Source organism: Perca fluviatilis, chromosome 15 (assembly GCF_010015445.1).
Source record: "Perca fluviatilis chromosome 15, GENO_Pfluv_1.0, whole genome shotgun sequence".
Classification (NCBI taxonomy): Eukaryota; Metazoa; Chordata; class Actinopteri; order Perciformes; family Percidae; genus Perca; species Perca fluviatilis.
The window spans coordinates 6,472,119-6,486,031 of NC_053126.1; the positions used below are offsets into that span (position 1 = coordinate 6,472,119).

General features: G+C 41.0%; 1 protein-coding gene across 2 annotated transcripts in view; it reads left to right on the forward strand.

Moving 5' to 3' along the window:
• LOC120574685 (protein shisa-9) overlaps positions 1-13,913 on the forward strand; it is a 109,315-nt gene that overhangs the window by 40,697 nt on the left and 54,705 nt on the right. For both annotated transcript variants that reach the window (XM_039825035.1, XM_039825036.1), the window contains exon 3: positions 9,646-9,761. In XM_039825035.1, coding sequence (XP_039680969.1) covers positions 9,646-9,761 — 116 coding nt within the window. The remainder of the gene's footprint in view (positions 1-9,645; positions 9,762-13,913) is intronic.

The following is a 13,913-nucleotide window of genomic DNA, read 5'->3' on the forward strand; positions in this document are numbered from 1 at the left end:
GGGTTTGCCCGAATCAGCCAGTAGCAGCGCACAGTAGTGGTGTAACGGATCACAAAACTCACGGTTTGGATCGAATCACGGTTTTGAGTCACGAATTGGATACATTTTCGGATAAGCACAAAAAAGGGGTAATTTAAATGATTTATAAAAAATTTAATAACATTAACTTTCAACAATAATTAATTCTTTTACCAGTAAATTGCGGTTAAATGATAAAAACAGATGAAAAAAGGGTATTTTACAATAACTTTGAATGCGCCACGAGGTTGACAACAGCAGTGACCAAGTGCTAGTTTGTGTCTTTTTGCTCTTAGCTTTAGCGGCAGACTGTTGTACGTCCCGGTGTTGGAATCCTATACAGTGAAATACAGACACACTACACCGTTTACAGTTTAGCTGTCAGCATTTTAAACTGTGTTTAATCCAGCTACTAGCTAACGGTAGACTAACGTTACCCAATGCCAAGTGTAACGTTGGTGTTTACTAGCGTGACATGCAGCGATGCTTCTGTTACCTGTAACGTCGGTTTCGGAGCATCAGAGAACAGCGCAGACATTTAAGTGGCACCGAAATGAGGATCCAAAATCTGCGTTACTATTCTGTCCGGTAGATAGCGCTCGTTAAGGCACCGGTGCCATGTAATCACCGGATTTTAACATGCGAAGAGAAATGTTTGAAAACAGCAACAGTAAAAATGTTATTTCACACACATTATTATTATTGTTAAACTTTGCAATTGATCCGCAGTTCACATGCATTCCGAACCATGAGTGTTGATCCATACGGACCACGGAACAACTAGGGTCCGTTACACCACTAACCCAATGGTCCCTCTGCCTCGCTCTCTGCCGCAACGACAGCGGACCCTGGGAGATGGCTAGCTAGTCCATCCGCTCTCTCTGCAAAGATGAAAAATGAGAAGAGCCTTCTGTGTGTGTGTGCCATGGATGTATAATAAGAATGGTGTGTGCCCTGACTGCCTCTCGACTTTAGTCGTTTGCTTGCTTTCCTTACTTCCGTTTTTCTTATCGTGAAAAAACATCATGTTTCATCATAGTTTTTATTGACCGGTCCACTGGGATTGTAGGTTGTACCACTACATAGTATGTGCCATAGTGATCTGTTCAAAACGGAACTAGATTGAGATTAACAAGGATATCTGAATAATCTGACAAACGATAACAGCAAGCCAGTCAATATGTTATTTTTCAGATACAATATTGAAACGATTATTTATGCTAAATGCTGTCTCTGGCCATTATACATTGTTTAGGTGGTAACAGGTATATCTGTAAAAGGCATAATTTTTTTCCAAAAGGTATACAATGTTTTGGAATAAAACTCTTCCTATGTGAGGTTATACATGCGTGAACACACATTCATGTAAGTGGATGAGAGACTATGCATAAACACAAACAGGCCCTGGCATGGCAGGCACTCAGCCATGCCAAAGGACATTATTTGGCAGCTGTCAGCTCTAATAGGAGTATAGCAGGGTGGGAGACAGATCCAGGCTCTGTACCAAGCCTACAAGGGTGCACTATCTGGCAGCTACAGCGCTTCTGCGTGTCTTGCTGTGTGCATGCGTAAGTACGAGGATGTTTGTGTGTCAGAGGGACTGGTGTATCAGACCCCCTTTGAGATAATTCATGCTACCACTTGCGCCACTACAGTGTCCATTTACCCTACTATAATCTGTGTGCTGGAATCTGGCCGTGTGTGTGTGTGTGTGTGTGTGTGTGTGTGTGTGTGTGTGGTGAATTACTGATGAAGAGAGACTTCAAGTGTTGGCTCTGTCACTTCATAACACCATAAGACAAAGAAAAGGAGGGAGAGATGAAGAGACAGATAAACTACACGCAAACACACACACACACACACACACACACACACACACACACACACACACACACACAATTCATGTTAATATCTCTTTCTGCCTTCTCTAACTTACAAAAGCTTCATTTGGCATTCTAGTTCAGACAGCCCATTTAGACGCAACAGTTTTGGAACAATAACTATGAACTTCCACTTAATTTACATATCAATCAGACTCTTCAAAAAGGCTGCAGAACTGCTCAATGCAACCAACATGAAGGACAATGGAAACCTACTTAATCGTATTATTGTTAAAGTATACAAACAAAACACTCAAGCACAATACGTAATGTTCAACAAGTAGGTGGAAAATCAGATCATTTGGTCATAATGAAGTTTTTTTTTGTGTTTTGGGGTCTCACATTTCTAATTAGTAGTGAAATATGAGAGACTGGTAGGAGAGAAAACAGCCCCCGCATGGTCATAAACTCGAATACATCCACCTAGCTTGCGCATTAGGTCATTTTAAAATTCCCTTTCCCTGCCCCGGAGGATGTTTTGTAAATTGAACCACCGCAGACACACATATACATATGCAATTCCCTCCCACTGTAACCTCTCTAAATTACCACCCCTAAGAATTAAAGGGTGAGTCACTCCTGTGTGGAATCAAGTAACTCCTTCTAAGCACAACCGTAGGTAGGACACCAACATCTGTGTGTGTGTGTGTGTGTGTGTGTGTGTGTGTGTGTGTGTGTGTGTGTGTGTGTGTGTGTGTGTGTGTGTGTGTGTGTGTGTGTGTGTGTGTGTGTGTGTGTGTGTGTGTGTGTGTGTGTGTCTAAAGCTTCTGTTTGGTGTGCCTGTGCGAGTGTGTGAGCATGATCTGTGTCTTTGTGTAGGTTGGTCGGGTAGGTGGCGAACAGCAACACAAACAATTACACACCATCCCTGTTTGAGCAGCAGGGTTGCATCTCCATGCTCAGTTCCATGCTAGGTTACAGGGCCCTGGAATCGTCTGTGGGGGGCCTTGTAATATAAACTAACCTGCTGTGACAGTGAAGAGTGATTCAGCTACAAAATGCTGCGTTATAGACCCAGGGGAGTACATGTGTGTGCGTGCGCCAGTGTGCGTTTGTGTGCAGAACAATACTGAATGTCTTATTACATGACCATGGGGTGTTTTTCTCACTTTATTTTTAGCACGAAACACACTTTGACAATTGAAAGCAATAGTGCACATTTAGTTATACAACCAGGACCGGGCCCCTGCAAGGTTGTGGTACACTAACAAAAACAAACTATATGGGGTCAAGTGATTTGGTTTCAGTGTTTGACTGCATTGATTTGCAGTTTGACCATGAAATAAATAGCTCCATTCTCCTCGGGTGTTGCGTAGCATAGCAAAAACAGGCAGTTTTAGCAGCTAAATCTTTCTCCTCTGCTTTAGCCATGGTAAAGTTAGAGGATGGAACTTCATAAAGACAGTATTGAGTTATCACAGTCTAATCAAGTGCCACATGTTTCACCCCTGAGAAGGTTCGTGCTGGGTGAATATCAGCACAGTTTTCAGACACTAATCATTTTTCCTATATCCCGATATATAATATTCCTCAACGGTAGATGGCTGACTCCATTTGAAGCAACATGCTCATGCTCACTCAGTTGGCTCATAAGGACTTTAACTGTGTCACTGTTATCAGTTTAAACAGCCACCTGGCTGCTGGCTTTTAACTTTAAATGTATTTTAAAATCAAATTTTGGGGGATACCAGGATCTTGTGTTTTCTTACTCTGCAATATTTAGCAAATCTCAAGCGGGACAAAGCTGAGCATGTGGTGCTTTAAGTCTGTCAGAATGCATGAAGCTGTTTCTGTGGAGTTGTCCAGAAGTTTCACCAAACCACACAGGATTGAAACCCTTGTTGGTGGATATTTTACAGCCTTCGGCTGAATAATTTTTGTTTATGAGTTTTGAAAAATACAGTCTCAGTGTACATCAGCTTTTATTCATTATTCAATTCATATCCTGTCTTGCATTACACATACTTTTTTGTAACTGAATAGGAAATAAGGCTCACTGGGCCTTGTGTGGATGCAAACCTCATGACATTGATTAACAATATTCAATCTAGAAAACAACACTCCATAATATTTAATAATAGGAAGTTTTCCATATGAAGAAAGTTGGCACAACTTTAACAGAATAGCCTTTGTCTTTGTTCTGTACAAAAATGAGTTAATAAAGTCAGTAAGTTGCACTGGAATTTAAAAGAGTGCAATATGGGCAGAAAGAGAGCAGCTAACATTGCTTTAAAAGTCACAATGAAATGAAACATGACTAACTGAATCATACAAATATCACAGTATTGCAGTTTGTTGTTACAGTGTTAAACTACATGCTGGGCTGTCCCAGCATGCACTGCACAAGAGGTAGGGTCCACCCTGGACTGGTGCTGCTCAGAAGAGAGCTGCTGTTCTACTTCATTTAGGTGATTTGGGCACAAGGAAATACAACAGACACAACAGATACAAAAATACACACATGAGTAAGTAAAATTAAATGCAAATAATAATGAAAATGACATAATATCCATAATATCCGTCAGGCTCATGCCCCTAGCATACACCTTGTGCTATACATTATGGCAGCAGAATCCCTTCACTCATAAAGTTGTGATATTCACAAGAGACAGATTTAAAAAAAATAAATAAATAAATAAAATGGGTAAAAGCAAAAAGAGGCTAAGATATCCTGACTTTTAGTTCATGGTATTGACCTGTCGCACCCTGTCTGGTAAATGCCCACATCTTTCAAACTCCATGTCCCCAGTATGTGGCGCATGATTTCTGTTATACATTTTTTGTTTCCAAGCCTGGAAATGAACCTGAAAGTGACTCTGATGACATCATCAGGGTTATTTTCAAACACTTGACAAAGCTCCTCCGGAGCCACAGAGAACATTTTTCAACGGTTACTTACATGACCAGTAAAGTTACCATTATGTTCCAAGTGTCCAAAAATATCAGTAACATCAGCTCAGCTTAAACAAACCCAATTCCAGTGGGTTTGAAACTACCTGACACTTCACACATTTTAAAAAGGAGATTGGTTTAACCTATCAACATTTTATAACACGCCCAGCTTTTAGAAAAAAGACGGCATTTGAATATAAGTTCCTCCAGAATTAAGAAAGCATGTGGTATGTACTGTATTTTCATGTGTGAGCCTGCAGCATACTGCATCTTCAATCCTCTTTCAAATCTGTGCTAGAAGTGTGTGTGTCCTTTGAAGTGCTGCATGTCAACACTTAGAGCTTCCACCCTTATCATTAAAGAGTCAGATATCCCTTGGCATATAGACTGATCTGGGGTTTACACAGCTACAATTTAAGTGTTGCACATTTGCTATTTGTCAGAACGAGTGTGTGTGTGTGTGTGTGTGTGCGTGTGCGTGTGCGTGGGCGTGCACAATGATAGGAAGCTCGGATGTCCTCATATCACTCTGTATCATTTCAAGAGTGCTAATATTGCAAGTTAGAATAGTTTGTGTGACAGTTTCCTCAGGGAGGGGAAGAGAAGCGAGAGATCAAGGGCTGAGAATACTTAAGGGAAATGAAGAAAGGGAAAAAATAGAAATTGGGCCAAAGGGTGAAACGGACCAGACACGACGATGTAAGAGTGCTAGAGCGACAGAGTCAGAGGGCTGAGAGGAGAAGAAAGAGAGACGGAGGGTTGAGGGAGCGATACAGGGAGAGATAAAAAGGCTTGTAGCGACGAAAATGACGAAGCAGGGTTGGGGTGGAGATAACAGGAGTGGAATGGAGTCAGACGCAGAAAGTTGAGAAGATAAGACAGGCGGGATTAGAAGGGGAGAGAAAGAAAGAGAAGATGTTGCCCAGGGAGTTAGAGGGTGTAGAGAACAACAAGTACACAACAATAGCGCTCTTAAGCATTCTGGAGGGGACGAAAGCAACAGAGCGAGCGGGCGAGCAGGGAGATGAGAGAGTGTGGGGGGGGTGGGGGGGAAGACAAATGAAGTAATGGAATGGAAGTGGACGGATATAAATGAGATGAGAGGAGAGAGAAAAAATGGATTGGCTAGCAAGCAGAAAATGCAAAGGGCAACTGAGATGGATGTGCGGGTACTGTATTCCCGTGGCACAGTCGATGGGTATTTATTGTCCTTGCGTGCCCGTCAATGCACTTATTTCCCCGTGGAAATCATTTAACTTTCATTGTATCTGTCAAACCTCAAATGTTGTGGTTTTAAAAATAAATTCCATTACTTAGCTTATACATATTTACACACCAGAAGAGCTGACTTGTAATCTCAGCAGGGGTGTGATATCAAACAAACTTTTTGCCTGATTTATCCACGGTAGGTTTTGCTGAGCTGGGTTGTGTTTCACTTTCACACCAGGGAGCTGCCCAGATCAACCACAGACCACTGCTGGTCGCTGTGCAGCTCCACTGGAGCAGCTGAGGATAATGGCACCCTAGCTGTGAGAAGAGTATCAAGGGAGAGGAAAGAAATACCAATATCATTTCAGATTCTGATTTCTTTCCTGTCTGATACTTCTAACTTTACTGCTGTGCTGTGCAGTCACTTTAACAGCATCAGTGAGCATTTCTTTGGTGTCTAATAGAAATTGAATTGCACGGTATGATTGCCTGCACCAGGGAGAGCATGTTTCAACTCTGTTGATTGGTTAGTTTCTGTCTCAGGTGGATGTTTCAAAAGCTCATAAATTGATTTCTACTCAAACTTGGTGGACAAGTAGCCCATAAAGACAAAAACAGCTGTTCACTTTTTGGGCCCTCCTAGAAACCCTGTACAGTAATCTACATTTCCCTTAATGCAACTTATCTAGCATCTTTTATCAGAAACTCCCTGCTTGGTATATGACCACATTTTTTAAACCCCACACCTAACAGACATGTTATGAATTTCTGGTCTCAAGCCCAAGCCAAGATTACTCTGAGGACATCACTGTTTTCACAGGTTGACCAGTACTCCTCATGGTATGTAAACTGATTTTCATGTGTAAAATAGGTGGAGTGCCCCTTTTAAGTAATTACATGTTATGCCATGATATATTGGCATTGCTATGATGGATTCGCTGGCATGACGGCAAGTACTAAAAGTTATCATAGATATGTCAATATGTTATCTAAATCATGTCCTGGAGTATACTAACCCGACTCCGCCAGATGGATTGCTTCGCATTTGCCCGGCATATCCATCTGGGAACTTTCTGTTGGAGAACTTTTGGGAAGGGGCGAAAATACTGGTTAGCTGATTGGATAAACCATCTGTCTATCACCTATGTTGGCGATAGATGGGACAAATCAACCAATCAGATCAATGAAGCGTATGAAAATACAACCACAAGTCCCTGCTGCTGCAGGCAAAGCATAGCTCGTTAGCTCAGCAAGTAAGCAACATGTCAGTAAAGGATATTTTCCGTTTGCGTAACGAGAATTTATGAATAAAACGCACCCTTTCAGCTTCCTGGTCCATATTCCAAAAGAAGGATCCAAGAGAAAAAAGCATTAGCGAGCAGATAACAGAATTAGGGCTGAAAATACTGGTTAGCTGATTGGATAAACCATCTGTCTATCACCACCTAAACCCGCCTCAAAACCAACGCTGATTGGCCCGGTCATTTGGCGAATGGCTCCAAATTTTCTCTATCTCAAGATGCCGGACTGATCTGCGAGTGGAAAACTGGAGCTCACGAGATCAGGACAGTCTCACGAGGTTAGGCGTATACCAGTTTCCATTTAGTTTTCATGCTATTTACGTAACATTGCTCGTCTTCGCCCCACCCTCTCGACATCTGCTGCTGAAACTCTCATCCATGCATTCATTACATCAAGACTTGACTACTGCAACAGCCTCCTATATGGTCTCCCTTCATCTGTCTTACAAAAACTGCAATACGTTCAAAACTCTGCTGCTCGCCTCCTCACCCACACCGGTTCAAGACAACACATCACCCCTGTCCTTCAACAGCTTCACTGGCTCCCTGTACAACAGCGCATCCATTACAAAGTTCTTCTCTTCACCTACAAAGCTCTCAATAATCTGGCCCCTCCATACCTCACAGACCTCTTACAGCACCATCGCCCCTCCAGATGCCTTCGCTCAGCAGACTTAAACCTCCTCAAACCCATCACCAAATCAACCCACCGAACTTTGGGGGACCGAGCCTTTGCAATAGCTGCCCCCACCCTCTGGAACTCACTCCCCATCCACATCAGAATCTCGGACTCACTGAACACCTATAAAAAACTGCTCAAAACTCACTTGTTTCAATTGGCCTATCCATAATTTACTTATCTTGTTTGTTTGTTTGTTTGTTTGTTTCTTTCTTTCTTTTGTTTGTAAAGTGTCTTTGAGTTCCATGTAAAGCGCTATATAAAACTTATGTATTATTATTATTATTATTATTATTATTATTTTATACCTTCATTTGGGAACAACTTACAAACAAAGAAACATTATGACCTTCAAAATGGCAGCTTATAATTAGCGCCTATTGCGAGTCTACTGTGTTGAATTGCATTATATAGTACAGTTGTTCATGTTTTTATGCTTACTGGTCCCATGACCACAGGCAATCATCTCACAGCGGGCTTATACAAAAACAATTGCTCTGCTGCATTTTAGACGTCTGTGTTCAGGGTTTCAACAGTGAGATTAACAGTGAGGAAACATTTATGGGTCTCTTGATAGCAGCTCTCAGGTCACAGCTGATTTGTTGACTATGCCGCTATAATTTCCTTGTCACTGGCTACATGTTGATGTTTAACGTTCCCTTGTTAATGTGAGAAAACACTGGAAAAGTAAGTTAGTAAAAAGCAATTAAAAAGGTCAAAGAAGTGGAATTAGAATGCAACTTTTCATATGAGCGAGCAGAGCAGGTGTTGTGTTCTTTACCATACTAAAAAAAAAAAAAACAATGGCGCAATAGGAGCAAATTTGGTAGCTTTGGTAGCTAAAACTCTAAAAGGCCAAGTAATCCAACAGGGTTGTTTACTGTAGCAATTAAACTGCAATCACACCTATGACAATGATGCAGATTTGTATAAGACACACTTTGACAGATTACTTTCTAGATTCGGATTACTTGGCTGAAACCACCACTTGTCTGTCTTTCACAGAAAAGGCACGAGAATGTGTCCACTTCGAATACAACCGACCGATTACCTTCTGTCTAATATAAAACACAGTCCATGTGTCCACAGCTGCAGGTTCTGTGTGCTCCGAAACAGTTAAATATGCATGTTGGAAGGCTGTTTCCTGCCTGTGCTCCAGTTTTGAGGAGGCATCAGTACTTGTTCAAAGGCATCAAACAATAAAAGATGGCAAGAGTGAAAGTTGTTTTATTTATTTTTTTATACATGATTGATGCTCCCAGTTGGCAAACATCCAGAGACTCGTGCTTTTCATCTTCGATTTCACTTTCTTGAATTTAATTCTGAACGTTATCCGTTTTGGGTTTGTTGTTCATAGACGTGAGCAATCAGTTTGAAACTTGTCTTTATCCTCAGATAGAGCGATTAACATGAAGGTTGTTTGGATACTTTTTAATAATGGATTTTCATATTATTTCCACGTGTTCCCTTTTTCTATATTTTATCATCTTTCTCACTCTTTTCCATCGCATCTCTCTAACACTCTCCTTTGAGTCGTTTTTTTGTGTCTCACAAGGTCTCTCGTGTACCTTTGTGTGGATATTTGTGCTTTTTATCTACTTTTCAGTTTGTATCCAGGACGCTTTTCATAAAGTGTGTAAATGTGTGTTTTTCTTCCTCCCTCTAGGACTCTGACGGAGCTTATGAAGCAGCCAGGGGAGGCAGGAATGGTGGATGGAACCGGCGTTCATCATCCTATAGGGACCAACGGCATCTCCGCCAGGTCACTACGCTCCAACAATGGTCAGTCCTCCATGTGTGTGTCTGTGCATCTGTATGGGTTTGCCTGCAAGCACACTGAGCTGATGTAAAATGACTGATAACAGAGGTTTTGTAGTTGCACCACAAATCCACTACTGCTTGCGTATGGAGGTCAAATGGAAAAATGGTCCAAAGTTGGTTCAATGGTCCAATCTTATCTATACTCTGTAGATAAATGTGTCGGTTCAGATCAGTTACATTACAAGACGTGTCTTAAAGCAGTGGTACCCAACCTCTTTGGTCAGCCGTAGAACCCCTGTCAGGTGTACTCAAGTACCCTTTCAACGACATCACCATTTATTTACGGTAAACCATTTCTCCATCCATTTTATCTAACTATATTTCAACTGTTTATCCATTGCTTTTAGCTAACAATGTTTCAACTGTTTACCCATTCATTTTAGCTAACTGTATTTTATTTAACTATATTTTAACTGTTTAAACATTAGGCTACTTTAACTATGGATGTCCCGATCAGCTATTTTGACTCCCGATCCGATCTCTATCTTTTAAATATTGAATATCTGCCGACACTGAGTTCCAATCTGAAACTTGTAGTTGCTCAGAGAATAGAGCTGCACACCGTTTTTCTTTAGTAACGTATTGTAACTCCAGATTCTCTGAGTATAGGCATAGCCCTCTAAGAGCTGTTGCTATTGGGTTTATCCCTCTGCGCATGCGCAGTCATGAAGATTTCTTTTGCGCCCTGCACCGGGCCTCTATTATGTCCACAGTTACTGTATATCACAGTTGTGTGACCATAGATCTGCTCCCAACATCAGCATTTTTCTTCAGTCAATGTTAAAAAAAAAAAACTAAACTTAGTAATGCCTCTTGCGCTTAATAGTCAATCTGTGTTTTCTTCTCGTGTTTACCGATATCTGCTCCAGAGAATAACTGTAAGCGTGGTTTCCTGGTGGAATCACGGAAGAAGTGTGGAGAATCGCAGTAATCCACTTCTGTAAAAAAAGGGTAACTAAGAAAGACAGACTTTTTTAGTTGTTGCCAAGGGCTGGCAAGCTACGAGACACTCTGGACAGACACTGATGAGTGGCCGCGCCCATCTTGGTTTGAAAATGCCAGCATCCAGGCAGTCTGGCGGTGCGTCTGTGGCGCAGGGCATGTATGGATAAAAGGCGGTGATCACTACAAGCTGATGTACATGATCAGGGTAAGGTTGAATGCTGATCCCCCATCAGTTAAAAAAAATGCCAAAATCGACTCCGTTCCTATATTGTGATCAGGATCGGGACATCCCTAACTTTAAGCTAACCATTTATTCATTACTTGTAGCTTACTGTTTCAACTGTTTATTACTTTTAGCTAAAAAATTTGCTAACAATAATTCAACTGACTAAATGTCTACCATTTATCCATTCATTTTAGCTCACTAGCTATTGTATTTCAACCATGTATCCATTCATTTTAGCTATCTATTTCAACCATTTATCCATCATTAGCTTCTCACACTCTCAACATGTGGTTGTTAGGTCTTACAGCTGACTTAATATATGTTTTTTTTTTTTTTAATTGAAATCATAATTGCTGTGTTTTTAAACTAGTTGCGCTACTTGCGGGGGGGGGGTTAATTGAGAGGACTGGGACACAGCCTCAAAATCCACTGAGACACACTTCAACACATCAGTACTGAGACTCATGGGACAGTGAAGACAGACCCATTAAATGCACATATATGGGTTTACATCCCTGCTCTAGAGCCCCCTTTGTAGCCGTTTATATTGACACACTTATACACATGTAGGTCTCACTCTGTAATGCTGTCTGTCTCACACATAAACACACACTAGCACACATGTGTCATCCATGGGCAAAGAGGCACAGAGACAGACAGGTCATTTTTAATTAAGATGTAATTAGCCGTGTTCCAGCTCCTCCAAACCTACAGAGGAAACACTGTGTGACCCATCTGTCTCCCCTACACACACACACACACACACACACACACACACACACACACACACACACACACACACACACACACACACACACACACACACACACACACACACACATGCTCAATATAACCCTGTGCTTCTTCAGCAGATTGAGACTCAAATTAGTGGGCATGTTTCCTGAGGGCTCATTTGTGACAAGAGTGATGGCATGTTTTAAAGGACAAAGGTCCCTGTTGCCTGACTATTTTGTCCTAGTCATCAGGCTCAGCAGAGAAAATGTGAGCCATGCTTTGGTCCAGTTGTTTTCTAGTATCCAGACTGACTTGTATTGCTGTGTGGTAAGTAAATGCCTTTATTGTAAGCCACTTAAGTTTAGAGCTGCAAAGATTAATCGATCAATCGATTAGTTGTCAACTATTAACTTCATCGCCAACTCTCTTGATAATGGATTAATTGGTTTGAGTCATTTTTTTATGAAAGGAAGTCAAAATTCTCTAAATTCCAGATTCTTAAATGTGAATATTTTCTAGTTTCCTCACTCCTGTGTGACAGTATACTGAATATCTTTGAGTTGTAGACAAATCAAGAAATTTGAGGACGTCCTCTTGGGCTTTGGAAAACACTTGAACAACATGTTTCACCATTTTCTGACATTTTATAGACCAAACAACTAATCGATTAATCGAGAAAATAAGAAACAGATTAATAAGCGTTAGTGGCAGCCCTACTTAAGTAGATATCTGGTTACTCACAAAGGCATTCATAAAGCCATATGAAATCAACAGACATGATAGCTACTTTTTCTAACACAGAGATGCAACTATACCAGATGTTTCATATGCTGTGTTTCATATATTAATTATTACAGTGTAAGGTTTTCACATTCAACACTGTCACAAAAGCCTAACCCACTTACACATGACGTAATTATCCACACATGCAGTAATTATCCATACAGACAAAAAGAAAATGCTGAGGCTTCTCCCTTCATCTTCCCACTATTGCAATAAACAGGCTTTTGTCCTCTTTTTCACCCCATACTGCGCTTATTAGCACTATGCTTTCTTCTGTATTGCTCTCCCTCACTCCATCATTTCTTTCTTCCCCTGCTAATGAATCGGCCCTTTTACCTCCTCTGCTTTCCCCCAATTGTTTTGTCTTGGTATTTTTTTGTAGTCTTTAACATCATAATCTGATCAGCCTTTCAGCACCCCACACACACACACACACACACACACACACACACAAACACACTAATACACACTAATATTTATTGTGTGGGATATAGTTATCTTTTGATATCTGATGGATTCAGGAGGATCCAGGAGGATGATTAACTTTATACCTAAAGATATGTAACTGTAGTTATTATTTTTTTTTTATCTCTCCTCTCTGCCTACTTTAACTGCATGATTAGATGAAATTATGACATATAGATGCTGTAAAATTCCAACACTTAGGCTACACAAGAAGGAAGAATAATTATTTGCAATTACTATACCACTCAGGGTAACAGGAGTAGCAGACGAAGAAAGAGGGAGAATGAATCCTGTAGATAGATAGATAATAAAAAGGGCAAGGAAATAACAGAAGGAAGGGTGTGAGAGGTGTGAAAGAGGGGATAAACATGGCTGTGTGTGTGTGTGTGTGTGTGTGTGTGTGTGTGTGTGTGTGTGTGTGTGTGTGTGTGTGTGTGTGTGTGTGTGTGTGTGTGTGTGTGTGTGTGTGTGTGTGTGTGTTGTAGGGGTTGAATGGGGGTACAGAGTGATGACAATAGGGGCAATGGGATGGAGCCTTCCGGATCCCTCTGTGTCAGCCGTCTACACATAATCACCTCTTAATTAAACACATTTAATCCTCCAAGCCACTTAGACTGAGATAGAGAGAGTGAGAGGAGAAACAGAGAGCTGTGAGGGAGTGAAAGATGCAGAGAGAAAAGGAGAGAGGGTGGTAGACAGATGGGACTTTTCAGAGGAGGTTAATGATTGCACAAAACTGTTCTCCGCCATGATTTGAGTTTTAGGGCTCATCCAAAAGTCTTCTAGGCAGTATGCAAAATTATGTTTACCACTTTGTCTAAGACCCACAGTAAAATGGCACACTTATAATGGTGACAACATTATTGCCTTTCAATGGAAAACACATTCAAAATCGAATGTATAAAGTAAAAGCCATTTGAATTGTATGTAGTAAAGAAATCTCCTTACTGTGTATTTTG